Source organism: Calidris pugnax, unplaced genomic scaffold, assembly GCF_001431845.1.
Source record: "Calidris pugnax isolate Ruff unplaced genomic scaffold, ASM143184v1 scaffold156, whole genome shotgun sequence".
Classification (NCBI taxonomy): Eukaryota; Metazoa; Chordata; class Aves; order Charadriiformes; family Scolopacidae; genus Calidris; species Calidris pugnax.
Window position 1 is genome coordinate 2,671,551 of NW_015090889.1, and position 17,384 is coordinate 2,688,934.

General features: G+C 35.4%; 1 protein-coding gene across 1 annotated transcript in view; it reads left to right on the forward strand.

Moving 5' to 3' along the window:
• AUH (AU RNA binding protein/enoyl-CoA hydratase) overlaps nucleotides 1-17,384 on the forward strand; it is a 110,784-nt gene that overhangs the window by 14,250 nt on the left and 79,150 nt on the right. The window contains exon 4 of the mRNA XM_014947578.1: nucleotides 12,800-12,886. Coding sequence (XP_014803064.1) covers nucleotides 12,800-12,886 — 87 coding nt within the window. The remainder of the gene's footprint in view (nucleotides 1-12,799; nucleotides 12,887-17,384) is intronic.

Genomic DNA, 17,384 nt, shown 5'->3' on the forward strand with positions numbered 1-17,384 from the left:
CTGCTGGTTTTCCTTCCAGTTCTCTGAGGCAGGTTATCACAGTGCACTATGAGCTAACTAACACTTTACCCTAGTGTTTTAAGTGCTTATGGCACCTGGTTTCTTTATTGGTGAGGGTACTGAGCCTGCTGTGCCATTTATATCTTTGGCTGAGAAAACCTGCTGGCAAAAATAATATGCTCTCATGTGCTTGGTGGTAATGTGTGCTGGAAATAGAATACATGTGCGCAACACATGGCAAAAATAGTTATTGCATGCTAAAGAATTATTTTCCACTTGCTCCTGAAAAGAATAAAATGATCATGTAGCAGAGGTATTTAAACACATCTGAATCTATGGCATTTTCATCTTAAGACAGTTTGCAACAGTTAATTTCATATCTGCTTCCTTCTATACGTGAAGTAGCACACAAAATCCAACTATGTATATATGTGCTAATTGCCACAAATATGAAGACCTTCAAATAATTAAAAATTTTTACTTTGTTTTGTCTTTGCCTGCTGCTTACACTGGTTTCTTTTAAGGACAGTTGTTATAGGTTTACTGCAGTAAAAGATATTTTTTGCAAGCATGTAGGTTGAATGTGCAGCTCTTGAAAGCTAGAGGAGAACAAAATAACTGAATCCACATAAATGTACCATAGAGTTGCTTATAAATTCAGAGTTATATATTCATGCAGTGATGTAGGAAAAGGTGGAGGCCTGGCCATAGTAAAAATGGTATGAATCTTGTATGTAGTTCAATTCTTTTTTATATGCAGTCTGTGGACATTTGTTTTGTACCTTTCAAAGTGTTTTCCCTTGTAAAAGTAATATAGGTGATATGAAAATTACAATATGAAAATTTCTCTTTAGATTATTTTGTGATACCACATATATATTTTAATAAATAAAAGTGTATGTGTGCTTCTGTTCATACAAATTAGGCAACTCTTTTATTGTCTTACACCAAAAGAAATTTAAAAGATAAGTAAAAGAAATGCTGTGACTCTTAGTCAGATAGGTAGTTGTCTACAATGTCCCTCAGTATTTTCCAACTTAATGTCAGTAGTTTATATTAATAGTGATCATCTTGTTGATAGTCATCTCTTGTTGATACTTTATTTCTTTGTGTGGAGTTCCTGTATTTCTTTGTGTGGAGTTCCTGTCGCCAGCTGGAACTTACTGACTGCATGTGGATGGACATGGTTTTTAACTGATTGAGCACTGGGCTCAAATACCACCAATCTGTATAATTTGTTAAGCCCCTCCAGGTGGCAGGTAACATTCCAGTGTTGGACCTCCTTTAATTTACTTTCTTTCTCTGAAATAGTCTGCTGACAAGTATATTGGGTAGTCTTTTAAAAATAGAAGAGATCAAATATCTCTGAAGTATTTTAAAATAACAAGTCCTTAGAATTGAGTTTGCAACATTGGTGCTGAAAATATATTCAATGCATGAGAAATTCTGCTATTTGCAAACATTTTCATTTCTTTTTCCCGGCCAGTTCACTGGAAATAAGGGGAAGTACTGCTTACGAGCTGCTTAACTTGGTGCTTATGAGAAATAGAATTGCAGCTGCTGGTTTCCTGTCTGACTTCTGTGTGAACAAAGCATAATTAAGATATGTTCCTGCTCCTGGCTCCAATGCTTACTAGTCCTTACTTTCACATAGTACTGTGTGGAATGGCAAGACTTGGGCCTTGAATGCTGTCCCAGTATTAATATGAGCCAGAGATGTTTGTGTAGGAATGCCAGCCATTTTAATGCATCTTTTTTTTTTTTTTTTTTTTTTTTTAAAGTTCAACATTTAAGCTTTCTGAATAGACTTAAAAGTGGCCAAAGCTGAGCTCCATATATTTAACCTTTAAGGCTTCTCTTCTCCTATTTGAGTTTTCCCACAAAAGTACTTGTCTCACCTGCTGTAGCTTGAAAAGATTCCCAGTCAAACTCAATAGTCACCTCATCTAATCTTTCTAAGGCCATTATTTCAAATCTTTCCTCATGTTTGTTTGTGGTCTGCTGTATACAGAGAATTTTCGTGTTAAAATAGGGAGGCAACGAGTCATGATTATTGTTACAGGTATTCTTCACACGGTGTGTTTATTTTCATACACTACAGGTATTATTCACCCGCTTCTTTAAGTGTTCCGATGGAAGTCTCATTTGCTGCATAGCTGCACAGAAACCAGTGTCATTGAATCTTGAGCTGCTGAAATTTTATAGCTAGTGTACCAATATGACTAAAACTTACCACTGGGTTGCAGGGGAGAGCAGGTAAAGAGGTGCTGGGTGATGTCTTTCAAATCAAGGGATGGGACAGAGGGTGATGAAAAAGAAGAAAAAGGCTTTCACTCATGCTTTCATTTACAGTCAGGTAATACAACAGTTCAACCCGTGTTTTTTCTCAGGAAGAACTCTTCCTTTCTTTAATAGGATTTGTGCCTGAATACTGACTCCAGGACTTCTTTAGAAGAGATTCTGACTTTCTCTTTTTTACCACATAACACACTTCCTCCTTTTCTATTTACATCTCATAAAACTGGGTGTGTGCTCTTAGTTAACTATTTTTGTGATTATTACTAATCAAAATAGGTAAACCCAGCAGTATCAATTCCTTTTAACATTAAAAAAACCCCATTGTGTGCGCAGTGGTCAGAGACATGGTATATGTAAAAGATTTGAGTCGCTCATCTGTCATAGTGCAATGAAAAATGTCTGGTTTTTTCTGATTACTTAATTTACTAGAAATCAGTGTGGAACAAACAGCATGTTGCTCAAAATTTCAGGTGAGAAAAATTTCATATTTCTTTGAGTTGAAAGGCTTAGTGCTACTTACTAAAAATGTTCAGTCTGAAAATCACTATTAATTTAAGGCTAAGGAAGAAAGTTGAAGAATCTCACCACTAGCAAGTTTTAGAAATGCCTGCTCATTAATCAGAAGACAAAAAACTGTGTGTCACTTGTCATTATAGGGATTAGACATTAGTGAACTCACTGCAAAACTATTGCAGTCAATGCAAATGAGATGTGGTGCTATGTTAATGCTATTTTTTTTCAGGAGTAGTGGTGTTAAAGTATCCATTGTTCATACTCTGTTGAGTAAATTACTTTTACTCAACTCTGGTGCTGATCTCTTCAGAGGATTTTCTTTTGGATTTTTTTTTTTTAAATAGGAATCAAAAGTAATGATTCTACTGTTAGTTTGCAGCTAAATAGTGGGGTAAAAAAATCCAGCTTTTATGGTTGTCTAATTTGAATTATGTTATTCTGTATAAGAATTCATTTATGTTTCATTACCAGAAAGTAAATGCACATCTTATAGGCATGACATAGAAATTCTCTTAGTGAAGTCTGAATCTGAAAAGGAAAAGTGGTTTGAGGAAGTTGGGTATTCAGACTACCAGAATGACTGGATTAAAGAAGTACTTCTGTAATTCTTATTGTGAAAATAACATAGAAATACAAGTGGTGTAGGAAGTAGCTTCACTCTTTTTGTTGGTAAAAAGAAAAAAGAAAATTTCTGTATTGAAAAATAATTGTAACATACATAGCTTTTTATTAAATGCTGGTATTTGTCATTTCCGTGATGTGAGGTATAAACTTGTAGTCTTGCCGTGTTTAAGTTACTGGGCTGTTGTATGAGGGAACATTTGAAGATTGGGACAATCTCTAGAGGTGGTATTTAAGTTTCCTAGCCACTTACTAGGCGACCTTCACTGCTACCACCACTGTCTTCTCCTCCTCGATCTTCTCCACTGATTGTGTATATATCTGAGAGTCAAGGGTGATGCAGCCTTCTTGCCTGTCTTCTGCTAGTCCTGATTTGTTAGCCTGACAGAGGTCACTAGAAGTGAGGCGTAGCACAGAATCAAACTTAATATTGTCTTAACTTACTGTTTGGAAACAGGTAATTGTCCTATTCTTGTATCTTTCCACCAGCACTGGTCTCTTTCATGTACCATGGAGGAAAGTGTTTTGGTAGTTGTACAGTATCTGTAAGTGCATATTAGGGACTAGGGAGTGACTGAGGCAGTTGTTCAATGATAGAAGTGTCACAAAGAAAACAGGTTGGTGTTTGAGAAAAAAATGGCGTTGCGTTTAATAGGTGAGAGTAGGATTATTATAATGATTCCTTTTTTTTCCCCCTCTGTATGTGAAGATGAATTCAGGAAAGGCATGAGAGATATAAGCTACATTTTGTGGCAGAGAAGTTTAAGAGGAGGAATATTGTTGGGTGCTTCTAAATTTAGAGTTGGACAGAGAGGTTGGAAAAAGAGCCAGCTGATTTTAATCTATATCTGGTCTGAATTTACATAGGCATTGAAAAGGGATTGTAGAACTTTTGCATATGGAGTTAGAGTCGTTTTTATTCAGGATTCCTGGATTTGTGGAAGAAACCTGTGTGAATTAGCACCTTGGCCTTGAAGAAAGGTTTAGGATTGAAAAGCTTAACAGAAAAAAAACCCAAGGTAAGCCCCCCTCCAAAAAGCTGTACTTTCTGAAATATCCCATTTATGGGAACTAATTTAGCAGTTAGTGCTTTAAATATGCTGGTCTGGGTGTAAATTATTGCAAGGTATGAGAGAACCTATAGCAGTGGAGCAACAAGACTGCCATTTTACCAGAGGGAATGCTCAGGACTAACATCCTGCCAAAGGCTCAAGTGTACAGAAATTGTGGACATTTTCTTTGTTCTTCACAGTTTGATGATTCTCAGGAACTTCTCTGTGCCACAGAGGGGATATATGCAAAAAAGTCAGCTATCCAAGTTGTGCTAATAAATTATGACAGAAGATCTTATATGGAAGAATATGAATATCAGTTTTGACTTAAAAATCAAATATCCATGTTTAAAGAACTTCAGGAATATAAAGTCCTGCATAAAAAAAAAATAATATTCATTTAAATTACTTCCTTGTTAAGGAAAAATATAGAGCATCCTTCATGCCAAACTGGTTTTCCCTTGACTAAAATGACTGCAGCCAGCATGCTTCTCATACTGTTTTGAAATTTAGAATACATCTTGCTTTTTATCAAAGGTACAGGTAAATGCATTTTTCTTTGTACTCAGTTCAGGTGGTGTGTGCAAAAATTTGTGTCCACACCTGTGCACAATAGGATTCATGGTTGCTGTCAATAAAGTGAATGATTACTAGAGAAAGTAGGTGGTTACTCTTAAGTTATGAAAGGTGAATTAGGAAGTCTGCTGCTTTAAAAACCTTGTGATAACTATATGTCGTGAACTAGTTTTTTAAATGCAATGTTATTTAACAGGCAATTATGAAAAATGTATTATAACTTCCTAAATATGTTTGTGTAGTCAGTTTGTAAGACTGAGAGACAACCCGGTTAGATAGGCATATGGCCAAGGTCTGTGTTTTTAGCTGACTGTTTGTTTATAGTTCTTTGGGGCTTCAGAGACAGCTTTTAAATATATTCATTTACTCTTGCAATTGGGTCCCATGGTAATGTACTGATTTTACTTTTTTGGTTCCTTATATGTAACATACTAAAATTTCTTCCTAGTAATAATGGGCATATGTAACCTTATGTATATTAATTTCAAATCATTCTGGATCTTTATAGTATGCTGACTGAATTTTGTGCATCTGAAAAATTGAGTCCTGAATACTTTCACATATGACTTTTTGACTTCTCTGTTCCTTTTTATATGTAAAAATTTTTGGCACTTGTGTATTATTTTGTGATTTCTTACTGACTTCTTTACCATTGTGTTTTTTGTTTCCTGCCTGGTTTGTTTAAATTGCTAAATTCTGATATTTTTTTTCTTGTATATCCCAGTATGAAATGAACTAAAATACAGAGCTCCAAGAGATACTTGCCATGTAGAAGTGGTGATGATATCTGTTAAATTTAAAATAAAAAAATAAGTATCAAGGAAAAATTTGGATATGAGAAGATATGAGAGTTTGGATAAAACTGTGTGGACCCTGAGGCTAAATGTCATGGGATTCCTTCCTCATTGAAAAGTTTTGAGATACTCTACAGCATAGGCAAAGTTAATGTGAATCTTGGATTTTTATCTTTCTTTAAGGAATAAGAAAAAAAAAAGGGTTATGCAAAGCCATGTTTTGCCAACAATGCTTGTTCTCTTAGAGATCAATCTTTGAAGTAATGATCTTTAAATTTTACCTTTTACATGCGCATGTTTGATTTAAAGTTTAAAATATGAAAAGTCAACAGAAGAGGCAGACAATAAGTTGTACCGCTTTGTGAGTAAGATCTTTCTTTTCAGTAGTACTCATAAAAGATGATCTTCAGAAGCAAATTGCTAACAGTTCTTTGTTTAATGGGTATTTCAGTAAGATTTTTTCTCTTTATCCTTAACTTTCAGATCTCTCATACCTCGCAGCTAAAACCCATGATTCATGATAAAATGATGTTTCATTTCATAATGTTCTGAATTAGTCACTGAGTTATAAGAATTGATAGAGTCAATTTGAATATAAAATCTTGAAAATATTTAGGAATACAGTGGAGCCTATTCAATATGTTGTAAATTTATTTTGTATGTTCTGTAGCTTTTAAACATTTAAATTTGAATATTCCTTTTTACTCTTAAAACAATAATAATAAGAAAGCCTTCTTCCTGTCTTTTAATCTCTCAAATACTCATTCTGTGTTTTTTGGAGGAGTTGTTTATTCACCCTACCTTTGGAAAATGGGTCAGACTCACAGGACGTAGTACAGAAATATTGCTCAGGTGTGCAGAGATATGTTTAGGGTGGAAGAAGCTCAGCTGGAGCTTGAACTAGGAAAAGGTGTCAAGAATAACAAGCAAACCTCCTGTAGTCATGTTACTAAAAGCAGAAGTTCAAGGAAAATGTAGGTCCATTGCTTTATGGCACTGGCAGCTTAGTTATGAATGACACCAAAAAGGCAGAAGTACTCCATTTTCTCTTTGCCTTGGTCTGCATGGGAGAGCTCAGCTCCCAAGCCTCTGCGCCAAGACGGGACAGCAAAGTAAACAGCAGCCACTGGCAGTAGAGGAGCACTGAGTTAAGGTCCAGCTGTACCAGCTGGAAACATATACATGATGGTCCAGAGTAGTTAATTAATATTTATGAAGCATTCTGTCTGTTCTTAATTGATCAGACTGGACGCACTTTTATCCCAAAATACATTCAGTACTAGCTCTAATGGTAGAGATTGATGATCCAAGTATCCTGGGTCTGCCCGGGCTGGGAGGCTCAAGGGAATTTTTACAGAAATGCAAGCATATTTTGTCTGCAAAGCATAAGATGCTTTCTTTTTCACAGAGGGAAGAAATTTCAGTAGTGGTTGACTTCATTTTGTACTGCGATTTGTCAAATGTGTAGCTTTATTAACAGAAAAATGGTATTTGAAAGCAAAATAAAAATCATTACATGGTGGTATTATTCTCATCAAATTTAAATAATACTTTTGTGATTCTTTTAAGAGATTTTTAAGGATATTTACTTGAATTATATATCTATTGGCAGAATAATATTCATCATTTATTACTGTGGTGTATATATTTAACAAATACTAATTTTATTTAAACAAAGTTTTGCTCACCTTAGACTTTACACTATCTCTAAATAAATACATTTGCTTCATAAGGTATTGCAGTTTCCATTCAAAATTGGAAATTAAGTTGTCCTGAATAGATGTCAGGATGTAAAAGCTTTATTTCTGAAATTATTAGAAATTTGGAGAAGAAATTGTTGGTAAGTCTTTCTTGAACTTGGCAGTTGGCTATAGTGTTGTCCTCAAATACGTATGTACCCTTTTGGGGTATACAAAACCTCATAAAAGTTTATTGGGGTAGTGCTAATGATCTTAGCTAAACTTGGATTTCTTGCAGTGGTTTCTCTAGGAAATGCACACATCTGACTTTGAGGAAAGATATTTGCATGTACTATAATGGGTGGGGTTTTTGTAGTAGTTGTAAGTTAGTCTATAGTATGTGTCAAAGTTGGCCGTTTGCCTCAGTATTTTAGTTCAGCTTAAGTGTCTGTTTGTCTGTGTGAAGAAGGAAGGATATTAATTCACAGTGTGCTTAATTACTTTGTGTGGGAATAAGCTGTGGGTACATAGCAGTTCTTAACCTTTTAGTGGTGAGATAGTACATGTTTTGTACTCCTGGTTGAAAGCATTGTTAAGTTTCCTTCATAAATCCCATAACCTGTTTCATTGGGTTATTAACATCATGCTGCCGCTGTGCTTTGCAGTTTTCAGTGCTCCTAGTTCTTGCCAACAAGATACAGATGAATTGGACAGTGTATGTGAAAGAGTATCTTCTGATCCTCTGGGATATTACTTCCTTATTGAAATTTTGGTGTGCTGACAGAATTGGTCAATCTATGTTTAGCAAGATCAGAGGGCAAGCTCAAAATAACATTGCTATGGTAAGAATTTAATACATTATTCTACCTCAAATGCCTGTGCATGTGTCACTTCCTTTCCTTTTTTCAGAGAAAAAGGCACTTTGGGCACCTTTTGACACTTGGTAGAATAACTTCACTGTTTAATTTTGGTGTGCCAGATTTCTAAAAGACTTATTTTGTAATAAAAATATTTATTGACTAAGGTTAAAATTTTGGCTTATAAAACATTAAATTTTATGCCTTTTTAGCTATAGCTTTTGTGTTGTGTTTTGGAAGTATGTGTTAAAGCATATTATAGCACAGTACTGTACAAGAAAATTTCTAGGCATTTATGGTATTTGGAAAGTGAGGGTTATACAAAGATGTTGGAACAGATGTTTTCAAGCACACCACTTAGGTTTTCAACAGGATATAAATTCTGTTTAGAAAGTGTATGAAAATATCCAAATTGGGCAAGAGGCATGGGGTCAGAATAATCACTGTAAAACTTGCTTTTGTTAGGTGTGTTCTCTAAGTTAAATAGCCATCCTTGTCGTGTAGAAGTGTAAGTGGAAAAATTCTGGTGAATAACAGCAATATGCCTATCTTGCTGGACTGCTGTTGGCATTCTCAAACAAACATTTTCTGTGGCATCATTGTGAAATGCACATCAAGCACATGCTGCAAAAACTCTCTAGACTGACAGTGTACAGCAGCCAATTATTGAGTAGCCAGATGTTTAAAAGACATGCGAAGAAAGTTAATTGATTACATCAGGTTTCTTATGGGTAGTAAGGCTAAAAATTACTAACTTTTCTAGGTATTTCCAGTATTGGAGGGGGGAAATAAGAAATCAGAAAGAAATAGGAAATAAGAAAATCAAACAGATTTTCTTTTGGATTGACAAACCTCAGTAGAAGTGTAGGTAGTATTTAAAACATCATGCATCTTCCTCACAGTAGTTTCAAGTGTTGATCTGTGAATACTAGTTTATGTAATTGCCACTCGCCGGACCTTCAAAAGACTGCTCTTTGTACTGGTATTTTGCAAGCAGGACTGTTCGTTGGAAGCCTACAGGGAAGTATCTCCTACTGGTTTACTTTCTAAGTTTGAAAGTGGTGCTTCTGAGAATTCTGTTGATTCGAGAGGAGATTTTTCACAAGTGGAGAGTACCTGTCTTAATCTTAATATAGCTGTAGGAGGTAGTGACTGATTGCATTGTCAATGTAGTCTTTCACTGTTGCATTTTTGTCCTGTACTAAGAACTGGTAATCTGAAAATGGCACTGCATAGTGCTGGGAGCAGAGAGGTGAGAACTGGGGAGCATGATCCCTAGAATCACAGTTAGTTTTAACTAGCTTTTGCTATATTTCTGAGCAGGTAAGAATCAATTAGTGGGACAAAGCATGGGGGTGCCAGAAAGCCTGATACGGAGAAAACAATGATTCATGCTTTAGCACACACCGGATGTATGTGAGGACATAATTACAGTGTACAATCAAATCTGCAGCTCACTGGTTGCTGAGGTTCCACCTTTCTTACATCTTTGGGTAGAGGGGCTTAGGAACCCCTGCCTTCAGCGTGGCGTGGAGTCACAGATCCAGTTGCTGGAGTCTGTTGGGAGTGGTGGTGGGGAAGCGGATCAGCCAAATCTGTCCACAGAATTCAGCTGTGGCTCATGGGAAAGTTGCAGAGGATAGTTCTGTGAGAGTTTTTGTGGTTTGAAAAGCTTAGCTACTTGCAGTTGAGCAAATACTATTTTCAGATACTTTAAAGAAGTAAACTTGGGGTGAGAGAAGGGATCTTTGATTTCGGTAGCTGAGAGAGCAGAAGTCTCTGGTTGAACCTGAACTCTCCTTTATGACTGTCTTCAGAAACTTGACCTTTCCTTCTTCTGACTAGAGAGCAGATTTCGAAGAAATGCGAATAGTTCTCTGCTATGTGGGTCAAGGTATTATTCAAAAATTCTTTGATCAGTGGTTGAGTCTTATAACAGGAACAAAAGTATTGTCAGTGGCACTTCATCTCCTGTGAACCACAGTGTTGTGTTGGAGTGCAGTGAATGGTTTCTGCCCAAAAGTCTCCTTTCTGAAAAAGCTTCAGTTACTATTATTATGCTATGGAGGGCTAAAATAGGAAAGGGTTAAGAAAAGAACTTTTTCCCTTCCCTTGATAGTTATGAGGGAGAAGTATTTAAAAAAAGAAATGTAAGATTGCAGAAGTTGGTTAAGGCACTAAGATTGGCTATTGTGCTAGAAGTTTTTTTATGGTACTCAAAATCTTTAATTTGGCAGCTACCTTTTAATCCATTCTCACAAAATTTTCCATTGAAAATTTAATAGATTTCTGTAGATATCTTCCAGGAAATGTATATTCTAAATGATGGAAGAAATCCACAGTTTGTGTATTTTTTGTATTAGAAGGGTTGGGGTTTTCTGGGTTGAGTCCATTTTCCAATGAGACTCAGGCATTAGCTGATATCAGAGAAGTGATATTTTTTCATTTGCATATTTGCTGATATAACTTTTAAGGCAGGTTTTGTCATGAAGTTTTATAAAGCTCCTTTTAGCTACAAAATCCTTACATAAATGCTTTTGTGACAGTTGCTTGCATTTTTTTACGATTTAGAGTTCTATCCAGATTTATGAGTGCAAATATTGTTTGCTTTTTAGGTTCCTGGCAAGATTTCTTTATATATTGCTTGTGAATTACAAAGTTAGCAATTGCAATTTTTCTGCAGTGCAGACCTGACCACAGTAATTCCTGGTCTATACTGCCTGCTCAACAGGCCTGTCATACTGTCTTCAGTGGGGGCATATCCTAGAAGGTTGTTTGGAAGCTTTTGGCAAGGTGTCTGACAGTGTAAATTAAACTTGACATTATTTAGTGGGAAACATGCAAATGCTGTCAGGACTGATGCTTCATTGGTTTTATATTGACATGCATAGAAGAACGACAGAAGTCTTAGTGAAATGAGGAGCTTTGCTAAGAAGTAAGTAGGAGAGATGTAGAACTGCTGCTTTATTGGGCATGTTACCTTAAAACAGCAACTGGATATCTATCAGAAAATGTCATATTGAGATACTGATTTTCACAGAGCTGGGCTAAAGTTGTTAATTTCAACTAATGCTGTCAACAAAAGCATATCTAAAACTATGATGAAGAGGGTCACCAGGGTCTAGCATGACTTAAGTCCAGAAAGGTAAATGGGGGAGCCTATGACTGCTTAATTTAAAATCTGGAGTTAAAATTTTAACTTAGTCTGAGTCAGATGCATTTTCCTGAATAAATAGTATTTTGATTCTCAAAGCAGAGAATTATAAAACTTTTTTTTTTTTTTCCATTGGTTGTATGCTTTGTTTAGCCTTTTCAGATATACGCCAAGAGATAACTTAATAGGTTTGTTTTTATCAAATGGAAAAAATACAAAGTTGCGGTGCAAATGTAGCACTTCCGTGGAGAATAAATATGTACGTGCAGGTTTTGTCTTTTTCATGTATTCTTCCTCTATAAGAAAGATGGACTTCTTGTCTTACTCTGTATTTAGCTATTGTTATTACTCTCTCTTTTTCTTTAGACATTCATGAGAGAAAATGTTGGGTTTGCATATCAGTAACACATTTTTGTAACCATCTCTCCTTACAGTGTACCTTTAAAACAGAATTATTTTCATAAATCCATGAAAAAAAGATTAAAATATCAAGTTTTAGCATTTTTAGGAAGAACAAAAGTGTAGTATTTAACTTATTCAAAAATACATTTCAATCAAGTGAGTTGAAAAATGGTACTAGGTCCACTGTAGAATTATTTTTTGAACTAAATAGCGTCTGTTAATCACAGAATCATAGAACCTTTTGGGCTGGAAGAGACCTTCAAGGTCATCAAGTCCAACACTTAACCTAACACTGCCAAGTACACCACTAAACTGTGCCCCTCAGCACCACGTCTGCACATCTTTTAAATACCTCCAGGGACAGCGACTCAACCACTTCCCTGGGCAGCCAGTTCCAATGCTTTCAGTGAACCTTTCAACCCTTTCAGTGAACATGCACCCTAGGTATTTTATGATCTACCAGTAAAAGAATAACAAGAGAACGATATGAAAAACACATACTTTGTGACACAGTTGGGAAAAAAGTAAATGTCAGGTGAAATATTAGCATAAATGCTATTGTTCGTAAACTATTTTAATATGAGAAGAATAAATGTCACTGGGAAGAATATACTTAGTGAAAATCTTGTGATGGATAATTTGGAATTTTTTTGTTGTTGTTTTGTTTTTTTTCCTTGAGAAATAGTCCATGTTTTCCTTGAAATCTGTGCAAAATGAATGTGACCAATTTGAACTGTCCTTGTGTCAAAGTAGATTTCATGTTTTTTGGAATACAGGAATATTTTAATTTTGAAAACAGGATTTACAGTACTATATACTGCTTGTTAACATGTATGTGAAATGTCGCTTACAGGTGCTGACCTTAAAGAAAGAGCGAAAATGCACTCGAGTGAAGTTAGTTCGTTTGTCTCAAAGGCAAGAGCAACTATTAATGAAATGGGTATGTACCCTCTCCCTTGAACAATGTTATTTTAACTTAACCTGGGAAGTGTTAGATCAGAGGAATGGCATAAATGTGCATGGTTAATTGATGACAGGTAGTAGGATATTCACAATTATTTATATTCATAAATAAGAATCGTGATGCATTACTTCTTCTAAAACGTTCCTAATCAAGTTGCACTTTTTTTTTTAGAATACTAGAAAAAGCTGATTTCTAAATGAAATAAAGGTGATTTGCCCTTCTGTTTTAATAAAAAATAGATTGTTCTGTGACACCCAAGTACTTCAGAATTGTGGTTGGTATAATTAATACAGCCTTTAACACATTTTAGAAGCATGTTATATATCAGCTGTTGATAGAAAGTTAGCTGCTAAGGCCTTCTAAAATTTTGTTTTATATGCACTTGTTCTGGTGTAGTAAAACCTACTAATAGTTTGGTATTTTAATTGATTTGTACCGTTTTTTAAGGATGGTAATTTCTCTGTAAATTTTACATTATGAATTCACCACCAAATCATTATGTTCCTACATCTCTGCTGATCAGTTTTAATATAATTTTTTTTCAACAGAGCATTGCCGATACGTTACTTAGGGAATGCTTTTAGATGTGTTTCCTTAAAAACATTGGGTCAGATCTTGGTTTGGCAGAATGTTATGAATGGAAGCCAGTATGTTTTTGCACGGAAATGATGGACTACTGAAGAATGAGTCTCTGATTAGGTGCTTCATGGAGATACTTGTGTCCCTGAATTAATATCTTGTCTTTGAAGTGAAGCAGATCCTCAAGGCTCTTTAAATAAATAAAATTGGTAAAATATCTAGAAGCAAATAGACCATTAATTTCCTTCAGCTGATACTGTATTTCATGCTAGTATTTGTGCTTTTATTGGAACAGGGAGTAAGAGGCAGCAAGGTGTTCTATTTAGCGACTTTGTAAGTTTTGTGAAAGGCTTCCTTAAGCTCTCAGTTTTTCAGGTTTTCTTAGACTGAAGTTACTGGAAATACTTTCTGACCTGTTGACATTTAAATAGGGGCAACTGGTTTTAAGATTTTCCTATGAGCAGAAAATAGGTGTTTTTAAAGTTTTATTATTTTTAACTTTTTAAGTGAGAAATTTCCTAAAATCTAAAGAAGTATTGGATTTGGCATTCTGCAGTGAATGACTGGAAAATACACACAGTGATTTGATGCTTTGTTTTGCTTCAGAATTGAGAAGACTTTAAGACAGATGTTTGATTGCATTCAACTTCATTAAGGTTCCTGTGAGAGTGTTTAACTGCTGAATATGTAAGCAAATTTTCAGTGTTATCTAAAAGGTTTACAGTGGATCATTATGCTAACAGTGAATTACTTGAAGTTGAGCAAACCAGTATGAGTGCTTTCATTGACTGATCTCTAGTCTCTTTCTCAAGAACAAGGCATGAAATTGTAAGTGGAATTAATATTTGAGAACATAGATCACTGAGGTACCTAGATAGGAAGGTTTGTGAGGGGATGTAGTAAAAGCAATTAGACATGCTGCAGGTTGGAAGCAAAATTTTTGCTTATGTTGGCTGAGTATCTCTTTCTTTCCTTCCCTTCCCTCCCTCCCCCACCTCTATTTTGCCACTTCTGCTTTAAAACACTAAACAAAACAGTCACTGGAAGGTTCTTTGATGGGTACATGATAAACGATCATCTGGCAGGTCATTTTTTAAAGGTTTTTTTTACAGAATTAGAGAAGAATGTTGAGATACTGCTTTTAATGTTATTTGCCAATTTTTGTATCATGTATGTTTGAACATGCATACTATGTAAGTAGTTTTTCATTTTCAGTCACATGATGTAGTCCTACTGTATACATATTTGAGGCATTATTGGTTTTGAACAGATTATGACAACAGTAAATTGTAGGATGGATCTAACATTTTTCTGAAGGGTCTTTGCAGAGCAATTTAAATTGTGGTTCCATGCATCAGGAACAAGTAGTATAAATGAAATTAGATTAGATGGGTGCACAAGGCATCATGTTGCATGAGACCTTCATGAGTAGAAGTGAATGCTAATTTTGTATCAAGTCAGAGGTTCTCAGTTCTTCTTTTTTTCTTCTGAAGAAGTGATCTGGCATTACAGAATGCAAATTTTTTAGAACTAGTGGGACATTGTATTTGCGATTTGATTACTGCAGTGAATCTCTGTATTGAACATAATATTTTTCCTGCCCAGCAACAACCATAATGTTGTGAGATGGTTAACTGCAGAATACTGTATAGCCAGGGAACAATATTTCCAGTCTCCCAGTTTGTTCTTTTTCTATCCAAGTTTAATGCTGTAATCTCATTTCAGATTTGTTCTACTTTTCGCTTTTCAAAAAAAGGTCACGTTTTGATAATTGTGTTTGTGTTCAGATGTGTGACCTAGTAAGGAGATGCTTCTTTTTAACAATATTTTCAGAAAGAAACCATAAAGATGCCTCTGTAGACAGAATACACAAAAGGTTAATTAAATCTTGAATAACTGGATAAACGTAGCTTTTTAGAATTGACATGCTTTGGCTTTCTTTAGTTCCTGTCAGGTTCATTACATTTAAAATCTGTAAGTTAGTATTTTTGAGAAAAGCTGTTGTATCATTTTGGAATACAGCTACAGAAGAGCATTTTCTGGAAATTAAAAGCATACAACATTTCTTTTTATGGGATTAATTTGTAACTTCTTGCTAAATTTGGGTGAAGTATTAAGAATGCAGTAAATATCACTTGGTGTAAAAATAAGCACTTAAAAAAAAAAGAGCTGAAAAAATTGTACTGAGCCATTAGTTGCAGTTCTTAGACCTTTAAGTTGAAGGCGGGGGAGAAGTCAAAACAGCCTCTATTTTGTAGCAGTGGTTGCTTTTGCTAAAATTATACCAAAATTGCGGGGTTTTTTGGTTTTGTGTTTTGTTGGGGGTTTTTTGTTGGCTTTTTTTTTTAATAGTAGGAATTGTAAGCCTACTTTTCCATTACTATATTCTGCCTTGAGGCTTTTTGTTACTGATGCAAGGCTGGCTTTGCCCTCAAAAAAATAGAAGAGAAAAGCATTAATAGATCTCTTGCAATCAGGCACAACAAAACGGGCCTGACTAAATGAAAACAAATGTTGCTGACTCCCAGAAACCTTGTTTTATGATGCATTGTTGGGGGAAAAAGCCATCATTGTGGGTCAGATCTTCCACATATATTTTATGGTGTGGCTTCCATTAAGTCCCTGTTGTTCTTGACCCTGGCTGGGGCTCTAGGCTGTGATACTACCATTGGTTATACATTATATGTTGGGATTTCAGTTGCAAAACAAACTGAGGCTGTGTATGGAGCTGAGTGCAATAACCACCCTCCTCCAGAAAAACACCATGTTTAACACACAAAGAAAAGAAGGTGCCAAAAGAATTTCAACTCAGCAAATACTTGTAATTACTCAGAGCAATGTTTGGTGCCAACCTGTAGTAAGCGAGAAACACCGTTGGTTAGCAAAGCTCTTGCAAAGAATACAGGCATAAGTATCTTAAGTCCCACAACTTGGGCGGGGGGGGGGGGAATTACAGACTGACCTTTTGGTTACTTTTTTAAAATGAAAGTTATAGTGTGGCCAACTTACTCATAAACTGGTGGAACCTATAGCTGAACTAAGCTAAGGAAAAGATTTTTAATAAAATACTAATTTTACTTGGTTTCTGTTAGACATCCTCCATTATAACAAACCCTGTAGTGCTTCTTTTAAGACAGCTGATTAGTTTTGATGCATAAGTTGTGATATAACTTTAATATGTAGTGATATTTAGTAGCTTTGTTTAGACATAATTTTTGCTGAGTGGGTTAGTTTTGACATAGTGCAACTTAAATTAGATCATCCTGAATGAAACCACCTTGTAGTCAGTTACTTGGATTTCCTTTTTTCATTGTGTGCTTTTTATTTTATTCAGAGCAGATACAACTCTATATTTGCAGATTATAATTTTTTTCCTCCTCAGCAATTTTTCTGTCATTCTGGCTTCTCTCAGTCATCTCCAAACTTTTAATTTACTTTAAGAAGTGCTTTTGTTCATCCTTCAGGAGAACAGTCTTCTCCGAAAAGTTCCTTTTTTGACTATTGAAGATCATGCATCCTGGGAAATTCTTAGGTTATGCCACATTATAAGTTACAGTTTGGTATTGGATGCACACTCTCAAAACTTGATCTCAGTGGCCCGAAGAGTGGGATTGGGATTATGTAAATTTTGCTTGGTTTCTAGTCTGCTAACTGCCACCCTACCTTCCCATTGTAAAGTCTCAAAAATAGGCAAGAATGATCATTGAAGAGGTCAGTGCAGTGCCTTATTCTATTATTTGAGTTTCTAGGTCTTCTGTAGAGCTTTGGTTAACATTTAAAATCCTGATCTAGTAATGAACGCTCCAAATCTGATTACTACTCTGAGAGGTGACCACTTATTTAACATTGACCAAATCCATTTGTTTGCTGGAGATAAACCTGGAAAGCAAAGTCG